Source organism: Colletes latitarsis, chromosome 11, assembly GCF_051014445.1.
Source record: "Colletes latitarsis isolate SP2378_abdomen chromosome 11, iyColLati1, whole genome shotgun sequence".
Lineage (NCBI taxonomy): Eukaryota > Metazoa > Arthropoda > Insecta > Hymenoptera > Colletidae > Colletes > Colletes latitarsis.
In genome coordinates this window covers 15061108-15084736 of record NC_135144.1, presented here as the reverse complement: position 1 = coordinate 15084736, position 23629 = coordinate 15061108, and the positions used below count along the sequence as shown (strand labels likewise).

The window sequence follows — 23629 nt, the reverse complement described above, 5'->3', positions numbered from 1 at the left end:
TATTTCTACCTGTAGAACACATTGACAAAATATGAACGGAAAAATACGGAATAGATTTCTATTATCTGAATCATCTTGTCCCCGCCTGGTTCAGATAAATGTAGTTCCACTCTTTAAGTTGCCTACCCTTGTAGAACAAGATTACGAAACAGGAAGCGTTCCCTCAGGTTCGTTTCCCGATAAAATGAAGCAAACACACAACGTTTAGTTGACGATCACTTTTAATAGTTGAAATAGGAAAACAATGTACAGATACAGAATTTACATTCCTAGCCGACAAAAGTTGCTAGATAAAATGTTAATCGTAAAAAATGAATTAAAATAAAACGATACACTTAACGAGCGGCTTATTCCTTTTATCTATTCGCTTATCGGTTAGTCCTTTACCTAATTACGATGATTGAATTATTAATTATAATTATGCCTTCTGTATAGACACACAGGTGTGAATACGTAATGGAGATTCTTAAAAGCTACACAATGTTTTTTCTCTTTACTTTGGTTTTAAAGTAAGGACTAGTATGTTGAGCTTCGCTCTGTCTCTATGTGTAAAAACAAAAATAGCAAAATGTCGATCAAACGAATCCTGGCAGTTCCTTTTTTTTTTTTTTTTTTTATTTCTTCCCCCTCAAAAAAATCAACAACGATACGTAAATTCGTGGGGGGAGCAACGTCGTGTTTACGTTGACGACTGAAAAATCCAAATATCATCGAATACATCGGGTAAGCGTCGTTCCACGTTCTACACGTCGCGACATTATTCGGAAAATACGATCACATCCGCTATGAGCACAGTTTAAGTAGGAGTTAAATTACGCATATTAACATCGAATACATCGTGATACGACGTACGTACACAATAAAGTATTCCTTCTCTTCCCTTAATCGGTTTATGGTCGCAACGAGTGCGTTTGCACGCGACGGAAACGAACGCTTAAACAAAAAAACATCGGTAATGCGATATTACGCTGGTAATTGTCTATTATCTAAAATGCTTTTTCGATAAAAATTCTGCTTAATCCCAGACTTTTGCTATTCGAGAGCTACTTTTCGCGGGGACTAGTCGCGGTTCGATACACCGGATGCGACCATAAACCTTAACCGTTCTAGTTAACGTTACTGCGATGAAGGCACGAGGCGTGTGTGTTGAATCTTGTGCAGAGGGTGCGGTGAAACGAGCACAAGAAGGAGTGTGTGTGTGTGTGTGGGTGGGTATTGTTTGCCCGAGCATCGTCGCGTTCGCGGTTCGCGATAGAAACGCTTCTCTGACGGATTTCTACAGTGAATGAACGTCAGAACGTTATCGATGATTTACACAGACGACAAGCGAAGCTCACAGAGTAATGTATACCATTTAGAATTGGAAATGTAATTTAGAATTAGAATGTAAAAATACTATGTATATATACAAGTAATTAATGTACCAATTTTCTGGTGTCTTAGTTTATATTACACGGTTTTCTCATTCTCTCCGTCTCCCCTTTTGTTTTCTTTTCTTTCGTCGGGGAGCATCTCTTTACTTCCTCAGTATTATCGGTTGTACTTAAGAACAGCGATGATTGCTCCAAAGAATTACGTTTGTAAATTCCTGAACGCAAAAATTTAGCCGTGACGGCGGCCCGCGTAACACTATGTTATATCGTCCCGCTATGCATCATATATTTATACATTGAGAATGTCGATTTTTTTTTTTTTTCTTGTTGGCACACAAACGGAAGCAACATATATATTCGATGATACGCTTAATGATTTTGCGACACATCGTTCACTCGTATCGCTCGATATACGTGATAAATTGTTTCTCTGCCCGACGGGTAAGAAATCTGCTTCGAGATCCTAGAAACGAGCCCTTTCTCTTTGTTCGTTAAAATTTTGTTTACCTTAACATCGTTTCTCGATGAACCAGATTGCAAATAAACGTTGATATTTGACTTTTTAAAAAGGAATTTCGTCACGGGCGTTTCAGGAAGCTTGTCGAAGCGATTGTTCTCTATCACGTGAAGCGAAATTTCTCGCCGTCGTTTCACAGTAAAACGCAAGAATCAATTATCGCGATCAAAGTATAGCGGTACTTGAAATTGAAGGTTCGTGTTCCGTTCGATCGAACGGGTAAATCGAATCGAATGTAAAATCGAGTCGTTCGAATATCATAAAAAACGATTAAACTGCTCAAGTGTTATCCAGTCTTCGCCTCTTGTGGAAATGGTAATTTGGAACGGATAAGTTCGTTACGGTAAAATTCGTCACTTCACTTTCGGCGATTTCGAAAACCTCGCGGGTCTTTCAATTTCGCGCGTCTTTCGTCGCACCATATATCATCGGAGCGAAGGACGCGTTGTTACTAACGTCGGCGAGAATCAGTTTTATTTTCGTTCGTTTTTCTCTTTTAAAAATAGGAAAGAATACGAAAAAACGAATACGAAGAAAAAAACATCAAAAGTGATACGAATATATTTACGAACTATTTACGAAAGCTCTCGATCGTTTTTCCTTTTAATTTGATATAATTCGTTATGCATTTCATTTTTCGTGTCTATCTAAGTGTATATGTACATTATATACATGTAAAACGTTTAATTTATCCTTCGTACCTTAATGATTGTATAATTAGGATTGACTATGTCTTAGAATAATCAACGGAATTATTAATTATTGTGTAAAATATGAAATATCGTACTGTTAGATGGTATGTCCATCTCCAAGGTACCATTTTGGACGAATATCGGTCCGTCTAACATGCCTAGCACTTTGATGAGCAAATACTTTGGAGATTACATAATCTAATAATATCAGGTAATATTAAGTATAGATGATTTTTGTTATTAATTACAAATATAAAACATGTATATGTAAATAGAATTCTTAATTATGCGCAAACATGTTCTCTAATTGAGCATACGTGAATTTTTTTTTTTTTATCATCAGTCTAAGCCGAACGGTGCGGCTCCATACACAACAGCAGCGGTTAACAATACACGTGTTTTTTTTTTTTTTATTTTTTAAGCTTTGTAGAATCTACCGTAACAAATCAGTGTCCTCCCCGGTAATGAAATAACAATAGCGCATGCTACGAAAACGTTATTCGTAAAACTTTCAAACGGTTCTCAAGCATAAAACACACATGACAACGGCGCGGAAAGTATACATTTCGATTCCGTTGAACGACACCCCTCTCTCCGGCAACATTTTGCTTTCGCGCAATTACATATTTTTCTCTTTTTTTTCTTCTTATTTCTTCACCATCCCGTTTACATGTGCTTCAGGATATAACAAGCCGGTGTCTCGGATCGGTTCTCGCGTGAATCGATGAACGATCGCCGATCGCCGAAGAACGAACAAGTGAAAATAGCGTAGGATGCGATCGATCGTCGATACATCGTTATTCGCTACAACATTAAACGAGACCCCGATGGATAAGTACGATTGCTCGGAACATACACGCCCGCGCACCGATTACTCGTATTTATTTATAATCGTTATCAACGCGAGAGTGCCATTGTTGCTCACGTGTCTGTGTATGGGATATGCGAAACGGCGCGTATTCCGTGTATCTTTGGAGCAATCCTACTTACGTCTACCTTAACTTTTATATCCGTACGATACGCGAGCCAAATTAGAAGCGGCGACGTGCGTAGATTTCTCAACGTAATTTTCACGATGATCATACACAGAGAACATCGGACGTGAATTAGTCAATATATTTCCTCTATTATCGTTTGAGTGAAATTCATGTGGAAGTAATTCAGATTGGGCGCGTATCGATCGTGATCTTTCATATGGAAATTGAACGAAACTTACACTTGTCGACTGATTCTACGAGTTTGTCGTCGTCACTCGTCATCGTGTGTCCGCGAGACTCCCCTTTACAATAGGCCAAACGTGCGCGATCTTTTTCGTATCGTTTTTCTTTTCTTCAAAAATATATGTCGACTACTTAGGCTTTCGATAAACGGAAAGACGTCGTCTCGTCCGATAACTGGAATAATTATTTACTTACTTTTTTTTATTTTTTTCTTTTTCATCCTCGGATATAATTTGTGGCCTAGCGTAATAATCCTATACAATATTTCATTATAGCTTAGGTAAAGTGAGACCCTCATATGATCCATTTTTTAATTACTTTTTTTTTTTCTGGAGTGTGTGAAACGCTGAGACATATCGCGCTATTTACAAGGATAATCAATATTAATGGAAATAAATGCAAAAATATATATGTATAAACATTTAGTTGAACTACGTCCTTTCTGTTCTTATCGTTTTTGCACAAAGACCTTTGTGCAAATGCAACTTCTAACTTGGCTGTGCCAGGGAAATACTTTACTCTTAACTAAACTCATACTCGTATAATTAAACTTATGTACTATTGTCTTTTTTTTTTTTTTTTTGAAGATATCACTACTCCAAGACACTCACTTTTACTTCTTTTCCTATCTTTCTTTGTGTATGTTTTGTTTTCTTTTTGTTACTTCCGTATATAGACTTCACTGATTATGTTGATCGTATTTTCTTTTCAGTTATTTTTTTTTTTTTATGATTTTCAATATCGTATCGTTTCGTTGCGATATCATACTTTTTTTTTTTTGGGTAGGATATACAAGTGGCTCGAAGCTATCGCTGTCTTAGGAAAATACGCATAGCGAAATTTTACAAAAAGTCAACGGCTTTCACGTGATAATAATTATCTTACATCAATTAACTATAAAATGTTCGTGTTCGCGGTACAGGAATAAAAATCAGGCAGTGAAAGTAGTCAAACTTCCGTCGCTCAGAAGAAATGGTGTCTAGCAGTCCGTTCGCGTAAACGCTCGAAGGGTTAACAAAAAAAAAAAGCTACTTATTAGATATGTTACAAATATTAACCATCGACGGACGATATTTGTAAATATTTGGCAATTTTTTATTTCGTAAATTTAATTATAAAATATCACCGACTGTACCGCGTCTCTTAATAAAACATTAAAAAACGATTTACTCGCTACGAGTGTGCCGATTTTGTTAACCGAACTAACGAAACTGTACACAAACACGACGAAATGGAAACAAAATCAGCACGAGTTGGACGTCACGTGAAAACAGTTCACCCTATAAATATTCCTCCTAACTCTAGTCACGGTTTTATCGTTCGTATTTGTGCTGTATTATCAATCTCGATAACAAAACCCCCTAATCACTTGACGGAATATCTAAAAAAGAATAACATTATCGGCGAACAAAAAAATAAGCTCGCTTCATCGAACATTCGGAATAAAACTGCAAACGCGTACAACGTTTGGAATCGTCATTTCGCCTGGCCATTTTACGACGACGGTTAATTGTTGCGCGTGTACGCTCTAAATGCAATCGATTAAAGTATCCGGTAGTATTGACTTCTGGATTCGGCAGTGAAAAACTGTTCCACGTAAAAAGCAAAAGAAAAAGAAGGTCACGAATAGAAAGGAAAGGAGTATCTGCAAATTTGTTCGAATCGAGTTTGTAGAAAGAGTGGTAAAATTCTTGTCCCGTGTCATTTTTAACGCGTGAAAAAAATTTCGATACGCCAAAGTGGAGTTTCCAAGCTCGAGATGGCCGTAGCAGCGTCGCCAAGCACGTCTCGTAAATTAACTCGGGATACTTTTACCTAAATGTCGCCTAGCATTTTTAGTACCTATCTGCTCATCGAGTATCGTTTCAATCCACCAAGCGTCACGACAGACTGTTTTCTTCGCGGAACAAGCTACCTCGTGACGCTTTTCCGTTTTAACAAGTAAGGTCCGTTCAATCTAACAGAGAACGCGTCGCGAGTAATGAGCAAGAGGGAAAAGGGAAGAAGGAAATCCAGTCGGATCACTACCGATTATGAACGTCGTCAACTGTTTCCCTGTGTAAAACGATTGTCTCGCTTCCTTCGAATTTCAAACAAGAAGTCGGCCAAATGTCCGGGTAGACCTCTCTTTCAAACGATTGCAAACGAAACCATGGACGGTCGTACGTATATACGAAACGAATAAATACATGCGAACGCGACTTCACGATGATATCGAGAGCAGCGTCGTCGGCTACGCGAGTCATCGATAAGATATCCGTTGCGGGCTTCGATGTTATCGCCGATCGCTGTATCGATATTACTTTCAAAAGAGCAGCTTATGAGCAATAATAACCTCGTATAAAAACTGAAATCTAGAAAGTATCGAATATTATCACGGATCGTCGATCATCCTTGTCTCTTCTAATTTGCGTCGGTTTTTCTGACCAATGTTGGATCACGCGAGTTTGTCGGTTGCCGGTACAAACAACGAGTAACTTATTCCAAGGTAAGAGTAGTAAGGCATAAACGTGATCACGTAAAATCCATACTATACCTCTGTGCTCTCGGGGAAACGAAACATCCACGGACGTTATCCACGTCCACGCCGTTCCTCGGCTCTTTTTCCGTTCGCGTAGACACATTTGTCGAACTCTGTTTCTCAGTTTCACTATGAAGTCGTCACAACGAGTAAAAATCATTGTTACGAGGGCGCAACGAAAAAATATCATTGAGCAAGCGGCGAGCGATTGCGAACGTACATCTTCGATCGATCGTTCTTCCGTTCGACGCGTGGTATGCGAAACGTAAACCACGTGTAAATGCGCGAAAAGTAATGTCCGCGAAAATCAACGCGGAGAAAAAAAAAAAAATGAACGCGTAACGTATATGCATTCCGGTTCGTAACATTGTTACCGCGTGCTTAGTAAAAGTACGTTAATAAAGTCCTCTCTGGTATTTACATGCTTCTTACTTTCTTTCATGTTCAAAGAAGTCGTCGGAACACCCACACGAAACTTCCGCGAGTGTCGCCGCACAGCTTCCCCCCTCGTGCGACGCGACCCGAGATCGTCGACGCCGGAAACGTCGAATGAGGCCGTAGAATCCGTTTCAGTTTATCCACGAGCTTTCCGATTAGAGTCGGGTGGTTCTTTCTGTAACGGTAATAGTCTCGTCCCGCGGAACGGCGCGATATTTGCCGCGCACCGAACTCGGGCCGAAGATGGGCGATCCTCAGACAAGATGGCCGTCGATGTCGGAATAGGTCGGCGTTGGGGTGAATGTCGACAGCGGATGACCGTGAGTGTGAGGATTGCCGGATACCGATCGCGCGAAGGTCGTCGGTGGCGGGGGCACCGAGGGCGGTATCGGTGATTTCGATCCCGCCGTCATCACGGTGACGTCGGGGGGCGGAACCGGACGCGGCAAGGTTCGACTGCGCGTCAGCGTTCCGGTTCCGGTGTTCAAATGGCCCGACACGATGTGCCCCGTGGGACTCATGGATGGATAGTACGCGCCCGAACCCGGCTCCACCACCGGAATGGGACTGTGGTTCGTCTCGTATCCCATGTACCGGCCGTTGTCGATCTCCACGCTGTAGAAGTTCACGTCGTTCGGCGGCGCTGGACTGGGGTTTCCGATGTAACTCGATTTCGAAACTGCAAGTTCGAAAACTTTCGTTAGTCGCTGCGGTGTCTATTGCTCTCGTTGTTTGGGGGGTTACTGATTTCTAACTGGGTCATTTACAGTCGTGGATAGAATTAAGTGGACAGGTAAAGGAAATTGTTGTAAATTAAATTTAATCGAAGTAGTATCACAAAGGAGGTGTATGAGTAGACCTTGCGTCGAATTTTTTTGGGGCTCTAGAGCCCCATTACTATTTTTGTGTTTCACTGGTAGGATTACCAACAGGTTACAGAAATGAAGGCAAGAAGTGAAATTACAGAAGCATTCTTGGTCACACATTGTATTTTCGATTAGGAATTTTTTTCTCGAAAGTGAATAGGATTTCGGGGGTAGGTCTATTCACCAAAAATGATTGTAATTGACCCCCAGAACTGAAAATAATTTTTATAGAACGATTTGAAATTTTTTTTTCGCCGAAGAATTTAGGCACCTGTTGATTTTTTTTAAAAGTTCGTTTTTGATTTTTAATAAATTTGACTGACGCTGTACGGAAATGTTGCCTAATACTTTTTTGTAGGTACCCATGAGCTCTACTTGAGAAATAAATTTCAATCAAATCTATTCACTATTTTACAAGTTATGACCGTTTGAAAATTGAACAATTCTTATGGGGATTTTGTCACTTTACGGGGTCAAGAAACTACTTTTCGAACATTGTTGGAATTTATACATATTCTTCACTAAAATACGCGTTGTTTGCCGTTCGAAACATTAAAATCGTCCAATCCGTTCAGAAGTTATGACTTTTTAAAGATACGCATGAAATTTCAGTGAAATATATCAGTGGTAGTCAGACATGATATTTTCGATTAGGAATTTTTTTCTCAAAAATACGTAGGATTTCGAGGGTATGTCTATTCATCAAAATTGATTGTAAGTGACCCTAGCAATTAAAAATAATTTTTTTAGAATGTTTTAAAATTTTTTAATTTCAATAAATTTTCGAGATCGTTCAATTCAAACAAAATTTACACTGTACGGGGGACCAGATTTTTCGAAAGAAAAAATTTTAATTTTTCGCGAATTGGTTCTGGATGGGTCGCGTTAAATATTAATATTAATTTTGAAGTATTTTTTTCTATTAAAACCTCGTTTTAAAATATGCCGCACAAGCAAGTGGGACGCGAAAAATTACCGATTACGGAACTGGGTCTCGGCCAATAAAAGTTTGGGAAGCCCTGAGAGTTTACTCGTAAAAGTCACTTTGTTCACTGCACATAATTTTCTGTATCGATCCCTGACGACTGAGTTACCCGATTTGTATCATTCCATTTACGGCCTTTTTAGAAAATTATTTAAAATTCGTTAGAAAAATACATACCAGAAAGTGTCCCACTGGCTGTGGTTCGCTGTGGCGGCGAATCCATACTCATGGGTGGTTGAATATGGTTGCTACGACGACCAAGAGTTCCCTGATGATGTACCTGCATCTCCAAGTTCCCTTTCCCAAAATCTTGCATAGTTTGATCTATTAAATACGTGCTAGCTGCTGTTTTTCGGCCTTCGTCCTGTTGCGTTACACAGAGAGAAATTGTTTTGTTAAATTCACGCGCGTCGCAGAGATAAACCTGCAACATTTCTACGAGAGTCGTTAAAACGGCAATAACAAATCGTATAATAACGCGGAGTTACATAGCTACCATTATTCGTAGCGTATCAGTATGAAGTACGTTACCGTGTTTACATGCAAAACGGAGCAACGTTTCGTATTCTGTTTCGTTATTAATTTCATCATTCTGATACATTACGAGAATTCTCGGTGTGTACACGTGCATGAGAAATATTTCTAATACATCCAACCCAAAACCTGCCTATACTTAAGGATACTGTAAGAAACGAAGTAAGACTTTGATAAGTATAAGAACGGGAAAACAAAAATAAATGTGTTACTGATAGAGCTGCTGGTCGAAAGATTCTACTACTTGATTAGGTTCCAGAAGGGTATGCGTCTATTATCGAAATCATAATACGAAGAAAAATAGTACGATACGACAGAAAAGAAGAAAACAGAGGGGCTTCGAAACACGATTGTTCGTAAATGATCCCCGATAGGACTAAACTGTGAAAGGTATCCAAACGAAAGTAAAACGAAACAGAAATGTGTTAATAGAACTCAAACCTACCCTCCGGCATTACTTGTTACTAAGAACATACTGACTGATCGCACTGACCACGTAATCGTTAGTGTCGAAGTTAACGTCGCTCTTCTCGTCCGATACCGAACTTAATTCACCGGTCATGGTGTCTCCATTGACGGTGGATGGTGCGTACATATCCGCTGTCTGGGATTTGTTAAGTCCTGTGCAAATAAAAGAGAATAGACGCGATGAGAAACACGAAACTTTTCAGACCGATGCCTGTCGTTTGGTATTTAATATTTCTTTGTTGATTCATTGTGCGAAGGAAACGCATTCGCTCCCATTCGACGTGTTCACTTACGATCTTTATTTCGTTTTCTCATAATGTACCACAACACGATGATCAGGATATTAATGACAAAAAAGATGAGGGAGGTTGCGGCAAACGTATAGATATAATTCATTGCAAAATCTCCCTTTTCCAAGAGAACGTCTGGCAGATTCTCGGCGTTATTCGGCCCTAGAGGATAAGCAGAAAAAGAATATATATGATAGTGATTATATTTACCGGAACGTTGAGCCTTCTTTTTCGATTTTAATGTAGCAAAGACTATGGGCGCAGCAATGAGTAGGCAAACAGAGGCGGAAACAGTGATGATAATGACGATGATGTAGGAAGAATTAATCTCGCTGGATGTCACGTCGGTAGGTGGTGCCTCCCCTGTAAGCCAAGCCAACGCACCCATCACCGGAATTGTTATTCATGCAACGGCGGTCCACAAATGTTAGTTACATCTAGCACGCCGATCGATTATTAAACGCACTCGCGCGACATTTCATTAGCACATCTAAGTCCATCAGCAATGGTAATCTTTCATTTGAATCCGTGATTAGGCACACAATCGACGACCAGTTTACGATACAGATCAGAATTTACGATATTTCCTCCGTTTCGCCGACAAGCGATATTGCGGGCCTGTTATCAATAGACGATTTTCGTGTTAATCAGTTCTGCCAGAGACACGGAATTTAGTAAGAGACCGCGATGCGAATGGTTAAAGCGTAAATATGACATGGACGTCCACGTGATGCAAAATGTTACTCGAACGAACATGAACGAAAAATTCTTTTTTCGATAGAGAATAGCTCAATGTTTCGTTACGAAAGCACGGGAAATATTAATCGCTACTAATATCATAATCAAGATACGTATTAACTACTTTCGATTGACAATGGTATATCATTATCCCTCTACTAAGCGGTACTACATACTAGAACGCATTACGGTACTCGTATCGACGATAACACGTGATAAGTAACGTATACGAGATGCGAAATGCATGTCTGGTAATTGAAGCGTACGCATAAATTCGCATCGAACCGAAATTTGTTAGTAAACGAGTCCCGTTGTCGCAACAACGTTCCTCTCAGAATTGTTAGCTCTAAAATGGTAATACAAATGGCAAAGGTACTATTGGCTCTAAAAAGCAATCATTACGGCACGCACAGCGTTCTACACGTTCAACCAAATTCCAAGACTTACGGAGCGTCTGAACTTTGACAAGATCGGGAAGAAAGCCACTGTCTCCTTTCTTGTTAATGGCTTTCACGCTGAACACATAGTAAGTCCCCAGGGACAGTCCGGTTATCGTGGTTTTATATACTCCCGGGGCAATGTCTATATAGTGGTATCGATCCTCGTAGTCGAGTGCCTCTCTCCAACGTATTTGGTAGGATGTCGGTAAGCCCCCGTCGAATCCTCTCTTCCACATAAGAGTGACGGTATCGTGGGTAACGTTATAGACCTCTAGATCGGTTGGTTTGTCCGGCGGTGACGTGACGTCCAAATGTATGATATCCGTCGACTGTCCCATGCTGTTCATCGCTCGGCATTCGTATTTCCCATAGTCGAGGGACGTCACGCTCAGAATGGTCAGCGTCGATTCGGAAAATAGTTCGCTTAACTGTAGAAACAAAAAAAAAAAGAGAACAAAGGTTGATTAAATAAGCGCACAGAATTATTTTGTATGCAACAAAAAGATAGCACATCTTGTAACTTAAGTAAAAATTGTGTATGTAGTTGAGGATTATTATTTCTGATGTTGTGTACTAGCTGCAAATCTTTGCTGAAACTGGTTCTGTCCGTAAAGACTGCGATCAACGGATCTAACGCGTTAGTTTCGTTACAACGTCGACGATAAATGTTTATGGAAAACTTACGTCCGTGTGTGTGATGCTGTACTTGTTTTCCGTCACGTTCGGTAACAAAGTCTTCCCGTTGAAAGTCCAAGCGAATCGTGGCAACGGCGAACCACGCGCTTTGCAAAACAGTTGCACGTTTATCCCCTTGTTCGCGGCCGCTCTTCTCGTCAAAGGTGTATTCATCATTTGCGGTTTGACTGTAACGGAGCAACGTTTTATTGAGAATTTCCATAAATCGTCGTTTCGGTTGGCAAACGAGCATGCGGTACCGCGTTTAACGAAATTCTATCGATCGAATGAATGTACGTACAGTTAGTGACGAACAGAATAGGCTCGGAGGTGACGTTGCCGATTCCATTGTTCACTTTGCATTGGTATTCTCCGACGTCTTCCTGATCTGGATTTTCAATGTGCAGATAAGAAGTTTTGTTGATGAAAGAGGTCGAGTACCGTCCGGAGAGCTCCGAGTTCGAGCCAACTTTCTGCCACGTGACGTATTCGTCTCCTATGGGGCTGCCATCCACCTCGCAGAACAATTTTGCCTCGACACCTGGAGGATACACTGTACCGGAAGCCGAGGTACCTTTTATTTTTGCAGAGTCTGAAATGGACGAAAGGTAACGAAAGGTAAATACTTCCCAAAAATAGTAAATTTTTACAGAGTACCGTACAATCATACGCGTTGCTTGTACTTACATTGAACGGTCAGATTTAATTGATAGAACGTGGTTCCTTCTTCGTTGGAGGCTTCGCATATGTACGTTCCAGCGTCGTGACGATCCAGTTTGGTAACGTTTAACATCGAGCCGCGAACGGATATCCTCCTACTGTTGCTGACCAACGGCAATCCGTCCCTGGTCCACGTGTATGTTATTTCATTAGGATTGCTCATAGCAGAAACAGAAATCACGAACGGTTCGCCTTCCATTCCGATTAACTCGTGGGGCTCTATCGTGGAGAATATCGGCTTGTCTGCGGATCGGGACCGAATTCACGGATTAATTTCGGTTTTAGAACAGGATGTTCACCGGCATAATCAACGACTATTACTACTGGTATACTCACACAACACGTCCAGGGTTGTAGCATCGTGAATTGATCTCTCCATTTGATTGTTTCTCGCTTGGCAAGTGTACACCTCGCCGTTCATATCTTCCGTGACGTCCAACGTGAGTTCTACGAACGACAGATACCCTCCGTGTAAGCCGGGTTTAGTGCCATTTTTGGTGCCCAGAACCGGAATACCGCCCTTCCACCACGACATTTCTGCCGCCGGGTAGCTGCTACTCGATTCGCAAATGATACGACCCTCTTGGCCTGCGTGCAAGTCCTGGGGTTCCCGAGAGATCTTCACTTTGTCTGGCGGGACTGTTACAGAAAAAAACAATACGTTAGTTGTAAAACGAACATTTTCAGAAATAATCTTTAAGCAATACCGAACTTTATCGAATCTTACAGTTGACTTTTAAGGTGAACGTTTCAACCAGAGGAATTTCGGTGGCAGAATTCGATCCTTCGCATCGTATGCGTGCATCGTTGTCCGATGCATTAACGAGCATCGTCAGCTCGCTGGACGACATAGCACGATCTCTCGTTCTCGTGTTTCCAGGTATCTGAAATTATTCGATTTTTTTCTTACGTAAAATGTGCTATTCGAGATAACATATTTTAGTTTCTAGCAGCACCTTAACCCTTAAGTAGACCCTCAATCTTAGTTGCACGTGAATTCATGAAGTCATATTTCTTTCCCACTTACTATACAACAGATTCTTTAAAATGCCAATTGTTTTATAGTCTAATAAGTTTAGAAATACACGAAGATATTAACAATTTGAAAATTAAAGTAGGTGATATTAATTTACGACTAATGCCAAGCACAATGGCACTTTGCATACATTTTTGGGAAATTTGAAAGACACGTCTCTTTATTAAACACAAATAACTACTTGAACGTTTTATCCTGTTTTCTTATAGTTCTGTTGATGGACCAGGAATAGTACTTTTTTCAACAGACCACGAGTAGAAGCCAGAACTCTTTTTCTCACCTTTCTGTTGTTCTTGTACCAAGTTAGGGTGGCCAGGGGATTTCCCGAGATGGCGGTGCACATCAGATTCAGCACCGTGCCAGCATCTATCCTCGTCCCTTCCGCGTAACCGGTGATACTCAGTTGCGACGGTGGGTCTGCACACGATAAAACGCGTGACGGAATAGGAACGTAATTTCGAGCAACGATCGTAGCCATTCGAAACGCGTCAGGGATACAATTACGGGGAAGAAAAGACTCGATCCTCGGGATCGAAGGAATGGAACAAAGCCCAGGGAACAAGCATCGTTGGATCGAGGCGGAATTAATTTTAACGGGAGTTTGCGTTACATCCGTATGCGGAGGTATCGGAGTTTGAGTGGCGCAAAATTCAACGGGATCCAGAATAAACCGTGAGGAAACGCGGAACGGTGTAAAGTCTGATCTCGTCCGGGATTAGTTTCATATTAATCCCGCGGCTATGTCCAGATTGCGCGCGGATTAGGTTTACGTCGTATTCGTTCGGCTAATTGCTCGTCGTGTACTTACAAATCACGTTTATGGTGTGCGCTTTGACGACGTTCTCCGTGAGTTTGACGTTCGACGCGTCGCATATCACGACGATGCTGCGGCTGGTGCGATTAATGGTGAACGTCACGTTGGACGTGGTAATCCATCCACCCTGAGGTGCCGGCTCGGTCCTCGAGGCGTTACTTTCTAAATTGTGACCGTCGACGTTCCATCTTATGTCCGCCGGTGGATTCGAGTTCTCAGTCGTGCAAGTGATTACCACTTGCTCGTCGGCTTTCGCTTCCGTGGGCCCGATGATTGTCACCCCGGACGGAGCGACTGGAAACAATTGCAGTCTCGTTAATAGACTTCGCCTCACTCTTCGAGAAAGTAAAACGCAATCGTTCCCCGGACATTCGTACGAAGGCATTGTTACAAAATTTACTAACTCCTCCTCTTCGATAATTCCAAGAAACGTGCCACGAATAACAAGTTTTGCACATAAACAGTTTTACACAGCGCGTATACCAACCCCAATGTAAGAAATTTGATCGTTTGGAAATATATTAAGCCATAATAGTACTTTCTATTCTTAGATCGAGCTATAAAAACAAATATTCAAAAGCAGTTCCGTTGGGGTACTGTAATTAATAATTTAAATGACGGAAATTCAAACTCAGTTTATGTACAAAAGCAAAAATTTGATAATCTATTACGTTTCCATCACTACGAATTGGTATAATATATGCAACGAAAATACATATTAACAATTTTTAGGCGCGGATACTAGGTTAAGAATTACTGGAACAGAGTGTGAAATGTACAAATTCTGCGTTATCGTTGCAATTATTGCAAATTATTTACATATTGTTTCCACGAATGAGACGAAGTTAAAATGACCGATAAATATTCTGATTCCGGTTCGTTAAGCATTCTCTGAGCGCCGGGTAGAGAGAAGTTGAAGAATTCGTATTTTTATGCTCCATTGGATGTCTCTTTAAGTCACTTCTTCCCGAAAGCCAACATTTTGCGAGAACCACCGGGTCATAGACCTGGAGGCTACGACGCCTAAAAGCGCGATCTATTGTCTCCGAGGGAAAACGGGACATAAATTTTCCTTTTGGACGTATAAAAATAAGCTTGTTTAAAGATAGAACAAGCACACAGAATTTTTCATGACGCATGATACCTGCTTCAGGGGGTGGATAGAGCACGTATGTACAACAGGGTGGACCTTATTTTAGATTATCGAAATTTTTATATACGACACTCTGGATTTGTTAAACAATAATTCCTTCTTTCTGGTTACTGTTAATTGATCGTTTATAGAAATTATTAAAGGGTCGCACGATCAAAATTCTGACAAAAATTTTTGACCAAGAGTGCCGAAGGTCCACCCTAATGTATAAACTGGAATAAAATTTAAATTGAGAAGAAATAAATTTTAAATGAGATCGGACTGTGAAAATGAAATCGAAGCGAGCCAAGGGAACAGAATTGTTTCAGAATTCCCTGAACTCGACGCGATATTAATTGTGCACGGAGTAATTGTTTAAAGATCGCGAGACTTACAAAGCACGGTGAGATCGACGTGAACTTTCATGGGTTCGACGCTCATGATGTTGGACACCTCGCATCTGTATCTGGCGTTGTTGTCCTGGGCTTTCGCGACGATCGACAATACGCTCTCGGAGACGCTGTTTTTGGTGCGATACACCGTCATGACCTGCTCGTTGTTCCTGTACCAGACGATCTGTGCAGGTGGGTTTCCGCCACGCGATCGGCATGTTAGCTCCAGCTGCTGTCCACGTTTCACCGTCTCGCCTTCGGTATATCCCTCGATGTACGGCGTGCCGGGTAGATCTGAAAATTATTCGATCGTGCGAGACACCGAAACACCGAGACCTCCATACTTCCGCTAATGGGAAAAGTTTCGTAATAAAAGTACGCCCGGAGGAGGAAAGGAGCGAGAAACACGATACGGAAGATTAATACGTGACTGACAGATTGGCGTACGGCTACTAATTAATGCGACTCGACGAGCGTGGGATCGAAATTAACTATGCAAAAATAATTTATAACGCGGACAGCGATGCTTTACGATCGATAAAAGTTAAATTGACGATGACTAGGAGTGCACGAGGTCACGAAAATATCGAGAATCTCAAATATATTGGGATATAAGAAATAAATGTCAGGGATAAGGCAAAGATCAGCTATAAATGCTAAACGATGATACCGATTTTTGAGATTCTCGGTACTCTCGATTAACAAAATACTTTCGATGTCTCGTCTCGATATTTTCAAGACCTTGCATAACCGTAATGACGATTGATTCGGTTCAATGTTTGTTTTAACGTTCAGACATTGGTAATATGTCGAGTGGCTAGCAATTTAGTAATTTGTATGGACACTTAAATTTGGTAAAACTATTTAGTCGAGTATACCGGGTCTATAACTGTTATTTTTCGGTTCGATTCGAATTGCTGGCACTCTGACACTTTTAATTGAGATTCCTTTGGAAAAGTACAATATAATATACAGGGTGTTCGGCCACCCCTGGGAACAATATTAATGGGAGATTCTAGAGGCCAAAATAAGACGAAAATTAAGAATACTAATTTGTTGATGGAGATTTCGTTACAAAGTTATTAACGTTTGAAGTTCCGTCCGTATTGAATTTTTTTCTAGAAAGTGGGTAGGATTTCGGGGGTAGGTCTATTCATAAAAAATTATTGTAATTGACCCCCGCAACCGAAAATAATTTTTCCAGAACGATTTGAAATTTCTTAATTTTGTCGAAAAATTTCACACATTTTCGAATTTTTTTCTAGGAAATGAGTAGGATTTCGGGGATATGACTTTTTACCAAAAATGATTGTAATTGCCCCCTACAGCCGAAAGTATTTTTTTTAGAACGATTTGAAATTTTTTTTTTCGCCGAAAAATTTAGGCAGCTACCCCCTGTTGATTTCTCTTAAAAATTCGATTTTGATTTCTAGTAATTTTGTTTGACGCCCTACAGAAAAGTTGTCTAATACTTTTTTATAGGTACTCATGAGCTCTATTTCAGAAAAAAGTTTCACTGAAATATATTCACAATTGTAGGAGTTATGGCTATTTGAAAATTGGACCAGTTTTATGGGGTTTTTCTCATTTTGCGGGGTCAAGGACCAACTTTTCGAATATTTTTACGATTTGTACATATTCTCCATCAAAATACGCGTCGTTTGCTTTTTTAAACATTAAAATCGTCCAATCCGTTCAGAAGTTATGACGTTTTAAAGATTCGCATGAAAATTCGGGCAACCATTTCTGGCCAGAAATTATATTTTCGGTAAGGAATTTTTTTCTCGAAACTGAGTAGGATTTCGGGGGTATGTATAATGACCAAAAATGATTGTAATCGACTCTTGCAACCGAAAATAATTTTTTTAGAACAATTTGAAAAAATTTATTTTCACCGAAAAATTTCAGCACCTACCCGATTTTTTTCCTCGAAAGTGGGTAGGATTTCGGGGATATGTCTATTCACCAAAAATGCTTATAATTGACCCCAGCAATCAAAAATAATTTTTCCAGAACGATTTGAAATTTTTGAATTTAATTGTTAATAACTTTTTAACGAAGCCTCCATCAACGAATTGGTATTATCGATTTTCGTCTTATTTTGGCCTCTAGAATCCCCCATTGAAATTTTTCCCAGGGATGGCCGAACACCCTGTATAGAAGCGTTATACTTACAAAACACAGAGAGTTTGATGGTGTCTCTCAAAGGCAAGCCGAGAGGTATAGCAGGATGATTGGCTTCGCAGGTGTAGTCTATGTCATTGTCATCCGCGGTAGGGACGATGGTAATGGAGCCATGGGTGTCGTATTTGAGCAATTCTTTCTTATTTTCGCCAGGCTTCTGCAGCTTTTTATCTGAAACACCAGATAAAAATTGTACGATGATTTTGAAAAGCGTTTGCAAATTGGTTGGAATTATACGTACAATAGAGAACTGAAAGGAAATAGCTATTATATGTCTCGATGCCAAGCAATAAAAAGTTCATCGACTCTACTCTATCTTTGACAATGCTTCGCCCAATAAAAGGTAACTATATTTTAAAGAAATTCGACGGCTGTTACATCAACGTGTTCCGCTGATATTTATTTAGGTTGCACTCTCGATCGTTCGCGAATAAAGTGTCGGCAGGGCCGTTACTGTTAAGTTGTTAAATCATCGTCAAACTAGATCGGACAGGCTTTTACCCAAAGTAGCGATGCCTCTTTATTTCATTTCAGACGTCGCGAGTTCAACGATGTCAGTTACCGGCGCCATTAACCAGAAATATGAACACGATTGCAACGTGCAAAAAAAGCATAAACATTTTTTTTTTTATTATTCAAACGATAAACGTACGGGAGAAGGTTTTTGTAATTTAATCCATGATCTTATCCGAATAAAAATGTCGAGTAACGAATGTTGAACGGCACGATAACAATTAGGATTTTGAATTACACGCCACGATAAACGAATCTAATCTGAAAAATTGCAAAAAATAGTAAACGTTCCGGATAGACGGTGGTTTTATTCGTAATGTACTACTTCGTATAAAATTTTGCGCGTTTCTGGTCGAATTCGCGCGATCGGTTCGCATCGTTTCCATTTACGACGATACCGTTGCGCGTCTAATTCCATTCCGTGAACGGTCGCGCCATAAGTTTCATCGTATTTTCTTTTAATTTCGTTCCTTTCGCCTATCTCCGGTCCCATTTGTTTTACCAACAATTCCACGTTTAATTCTCATAATTTATTTCGCATCAACGGGTCCTTCTAACCGCTTTACTGCTGAAACAGTTCATAATCTGGCATTTAATTAATACGATGAGCATTTTAATTGCGCAACTTCGACACGGCACAATGGAAATTCTCGCATTTTGTATACACACGAAACATGATTCCTCTTAGAAATTCAAATTTCATGACAATTTTACGTCCCTTCCAATGATTCAAGAATATTGGAAAATTATATGAATTCGAACGTTTGGTGACTGTGACATAACGCTGTCATTAATATTTAATATACTTCAAATATATTTCGATAATCCTATTGGTATTAAATTATATGTTAGAATTTGTTTGTCAAATATAATAATATTTATTAGAGAAGAAATATATAATAAATAGGACTTTCATAAAGCGAGATTGTTATTCGTATTTCATTAAGTTCAGACGAACTAAGTTTAACTTGTTATTATTTGGTACTGCGTTATTAATAGTAAGGGATTGGAAACATGGAGATTTAAACATTTTTATGAAAATATTACACAACAATTACCTAACATTTCTTGGTGAGCATTTATTTCCTTTCTAGCGTTCTTTGAAGATTCTGAAGTAGGGTTCCGAAGTCTTAGGAAATAAAGTCAATCGAACAGCCGCCAATAAACGAAAGAGAATTTTTTCGCTCTTCCCGTGTCTTTTGTTTTTAGTCCAATCAAGAACGAAATGATCAATACTTTGGAAACATCCAGCGGAAATTATATTTACGTCGGGTATTTCGAAATGTTCATTAATTATTCTAACAAGTACTTGACAGTTTGAAGTTCACTGTCCGATATTAATTAATTTTAATAGTTTGGTTAATTGATCCGTGTCTTCAACGTCGCAAACACACGATATTATCGTCTATCGGTCTCAATATTTAATTAAAGGATTGTTATTACGAGCGTTTCTGCTAGGATTACGGCTCGTAGGTTCGACTTATACTGCTTGAAATACATTTTAACGTAATTTCAAAATCAGCGAACGAAAAATATTATCGGCTATCGTCTTTCGAACTTGAATGGGGATCGATCAGCGAAACTACACATAGATAATTATAATTGTTCCGTTAATGGCGAACGAACAGACGAAACGCAGAGACAGCGCGGGCGCAATCAACGAATATAGCTCATATTGACTTAGAAAACGATCAGCCGTGGAATTTAGTGAGCCGGAACGTGTGCGAACGACAGGGGAAGTTGCGTGTGCACAGTTAGAAGTAGACTAACTCGTGAAACTTAGTTGTAAACTAGTCGTAAACCACCGAAATTTTGCCTCGAAGTGCGAAATCCGATTGGCGGATGGCTGGTACGCGCGAACGTGCCGTTCGAATCTGTCTTTCCTTTCCAGGAGTGCAAGAAGTTCCTGCGTTTCGAGCGAGAGACAGGATGAAACACATTTCGATCAGTTTTTAAACAATCCTGTCGCATCGACGACTTACGTATTCCAAGTTCTTCAAAATTATCATACAGCAATGTGGCTTCCAAACTGTACGACACAATTCATTTATTTATCTGGTTACGGCGAAAGGAAAAGCTGGGAATATAAAATAAAGAAAGTTACGAATTGCAGAGATCACATCGAGAATGTAACTAATTTTCCATCGAGATTTACTTAGCTTCTACCGATGTGTAAAATATATATACTAATTACTTTTAACGAAAATATGAACGTTCAAATGCCTTCGACAGATTTACAAACGCAAAGACGAAAGGAAATCCGTATTTGAATAATTCTATATGGAAATAGTGTTTCTGCTATTCGATAAATATATTCGTGGCGACAATGTTAAATTAATTTCACCCGCGTTGGATTTTCGCGTTCCTCGTTTTGCTCGTGGGCTTCGAGAGATTTGGAAATGTTTGTCCGACGAATTTCAATTCCATTCTTGCGATCGAACCGAAGCACGCGAAACAAATACATGTATCGGAATTTTCTATTTTTCGTTCGTATTTGCACGATCGCAGTTGACTTTTAATTTTTCAAGAAACTTTTTTTTTTTTACCATTCTACTGGCCCCGATAGGATTTTCGCTGTCGGCCAGGCCTCCTGGGTCTGGCCAATTTTCTTCTCGCGAAAATTATTTTCCATTTTGCCGGGATGAAATAATTTCCCCCGTTACACGTATAATAACGTTTCATCCGTCTCTCTGCGTTTAATTCCTCTTGTTAATAAATCAGCACGTCGGTCTCCCGGTAATAATGCGGCGAAATGCAAAAATCTTGTTATCTCGCAATTATTTTACCCAGCGAATATTCGTCGCTTTCGTCGCCACTCTACTTGCCTTACGGTATCGCAAATTCCCTGTTCTAGATTTTAATTACGTTTAATAAAATTATAATCTCTCGATTTAAATACATTTCTATAATTTCTACGAAAACAGGGTCAACTGGAACGCATGTTTACATGAACTTTTTTTTACTGTTTTCACGCGTAGAACTCGTCTCTTTTTTAATAAAACATATGAACGTGACTTTTCTTCTTGGTCTTTCTAGGCTTAAAATTTGCGCATTCGTTGTACGTTCTTATTAAGCGATTACCATGGAAGAGGATTTCTTTGAGGAAAGAGACACTTTGTTGCAAGACGTTTCAAGATGCTCCGGAATGCTTGAAAAATTCGTCTGCTAGCATGCAAATACGGTACCGCGAATATCTTGAAAATCTCTGTGCGCTGAGAAGCGTACGAAGGAAATCGTAAAAGTTTTCGAATAGGCAAGGAGCTCCGACCGTTCTACAAAAGCAACCATTCCGTTGAAAGATGTAACAAGTGGGGAAGGGGACGATGACATGAATCCGTGGGCCCGCAGGACACGTTCGTATCCTTTGATAAATCCGGCAAAGTAAGTGGTCACTTTGACGAAAAACGTCCAAGGAAGTCGGAAAGAAGTTTAAACGCTGCTTCAAAGCTGAGTCCAATCGCGACTTTAATTTCGTTCAGACTTTTGCTCTGTTTCGGTCTTCGTCAGTATTTATTATACGATACAGAATTCACGAATACAGCTTCCATTATGGGCACAGCGAACGAAATTTCTATGAAAACATACTATTTTATTTTATCGTTTGATTTCTCTCGCTATCTCGCTTCCCCCGTCGAACTTGAGTTAGCACTTTTCTAACAGAAATTCTCTAATAACACTTTTACGATTAATTTAAGGCAATAGTATTTTGGTCAGAGGCGTAGGTGGCTAGAAAAAACTCATCACTCGATCTGTAGAATTCCACGCGTCGCTTTAAATGATCCTGTAAAAGGCATCGAGCCGCTTCTTTCCTCTCCAGAACGTCAAATCATTTTTCCGCGCGCGTTAATAGTTAAACGCGGCCCTATTCTCCTCTGCAGTGTTTTTTGAAAGCACACTAGAGAATAACTTAATAGAGTGTCTTAGTTGCTCCATTATATCCTTTCCAACAATGCACTTCCCTCTGTGTTCGCCCCATTTTCCCTTCTTTTCATGCTTCTCCAACATAGTTAACGTTTCATGATCTCCAGGGTCGTAACTATGGTTTGCAGTACTTGTTCCAGCAGCTTGAAACTTTTATCTATAGTCGTACAGGCCGCACAAAGATTTATCTTTCGTAATTCAAGCGCGTTTGCTCCGTTAGAAATACTTTCGTCGCGCATCGTATTAATTGCGACCGTTCCTTCAGCTTTCTTTCTTGTTACGTCACTCACTCCATATCGTGAAAAAGGACGTGCATTTTTCCATGTATAGTGTTCAACCATGAGGAAGCAGCGAGAATATTAAAAAAAAAAACAAATATCCGTATATTTATTGCAACCAACGCTGCTGTTACACCCTTAAAAAAAGGGATAAAAAAATAAAATTCTTCGCTCTCTATTGCACGAATTCATAATTAATTAACTAATGTTTATATCTCCTAGTTGGCATAAAAATGTACATAAACGATTACCAAATTATTCTGAATAACGCAATAAACAGTATATGGGATAAAGACGTGCAAATTAGTTGACGAAAGACAAAAGTCGACAAATACAAACGTGGAACTGCTGGTTAATTGGATCTTTGTAAAGCTTTCTTTGCTTCGAGGTTCAATTCTGAAGTTATTTTAGTTTCCAGTTTGAAGCAGCTAGTCAAGAAATCTCAAACGCATAAATAAGAGAAACGAAAACGTTAGCAGAGAAATTAATTCTTTTGCCTTTTGTTCAGTGTTCGTGGCGTGTGCGAGTACAAGCGAGAGTGGCTACATTTCCTTTTATATTTTTGTTTCCGCGAATGTCTAAAACCTACGCATGCATTTTTTCCTGTCGGTAAGGTTGCAGGAATACGATGTAAAAAAATCTTTGGTACACGCAATGAACAATAAGAATTTATTCAGCGAACGAATTTAAAGATACAATCAACGAACTGCAAAAGCAAAGAGAAAATTGTTTAACGATCTTATTAATCTATTTATTGGTAGAATCGAAGCTTTGTGTCTCTTTAGAGTTTCTAATTAATTTCTAAATCCATGTTTACTAGAACCCCTGGCAGAAACTTTCCGATCATACACATTAGTACAAATTTTACGAAAAACTGCCGTG

At 39.7% G+C, this 23629-nt stretch overlaps 1 protein-coding gene across 3 annotated transcripts in view; it reads right to left on the bottom strand.

The window, feature by feature from the left end:
- Window positions 1-15: 15 nt before the first annotated feature.
- Window positions 16-23629, bottom strand: part of Sns (sticks and stones) — a 574205-nt gene continuing 550591 nt past the window's right edge. Inside the window, exons 5-18 of one of the 3 annotated variants that reach the window (XM_076776528.1) lie at window positions 18027-18206; window positions 15855-16145; window positions 14322-14621; window positions 13794-13930; window positions 13205-13361; window positions 12814-13116; window positions 12445-12720; window positions 12059-12349; window positions 11767-11945; window positions 11090-11510; window positions 10115-10267; window positions 9640-9767; window positions 8790-8976; window positions 16-7440 (exon numbers count right to left, since the gene is read on the bottom strand). In XM_076776528.1, the coding sequence (XP_076632643.1) occupies window positions 7016-7440; window positions 8790-8976; window positions 9640-9767; window positions 10115-10267; window positions 11090-11510; window positions 11767-11945; window positions 12059-12349; window positions 12445-12720; window positions 12814-13116; window positions 13205-13361; window positions 13794-13930; window positions 14322-14621; window positions 15855-16145; window positions 18027-18206 (3428 nt within the window). In that variant the 3' untranslated portion in view covers window positions 16-7015. Of the gene's footprint in view, window positions 7441-8789; window positions 8977-9591; window positions 9768-9907; window positions 10067-10114; window positions 10268-11089; window positions 11511-11766; window positions 11946-12058; window positions 12350-12444; window positions 12721-12813; window positions 13117-13204; window positions 13362-13793; window positions 13931-14321; window positions 14622-15854; window positions 16146-18026; window positions 18207-23629 lie in introns of those variants that run through there. The other 2 variants (XM_076776527.1, XM_076776529.1) reach the window with 2 other exon arrangements.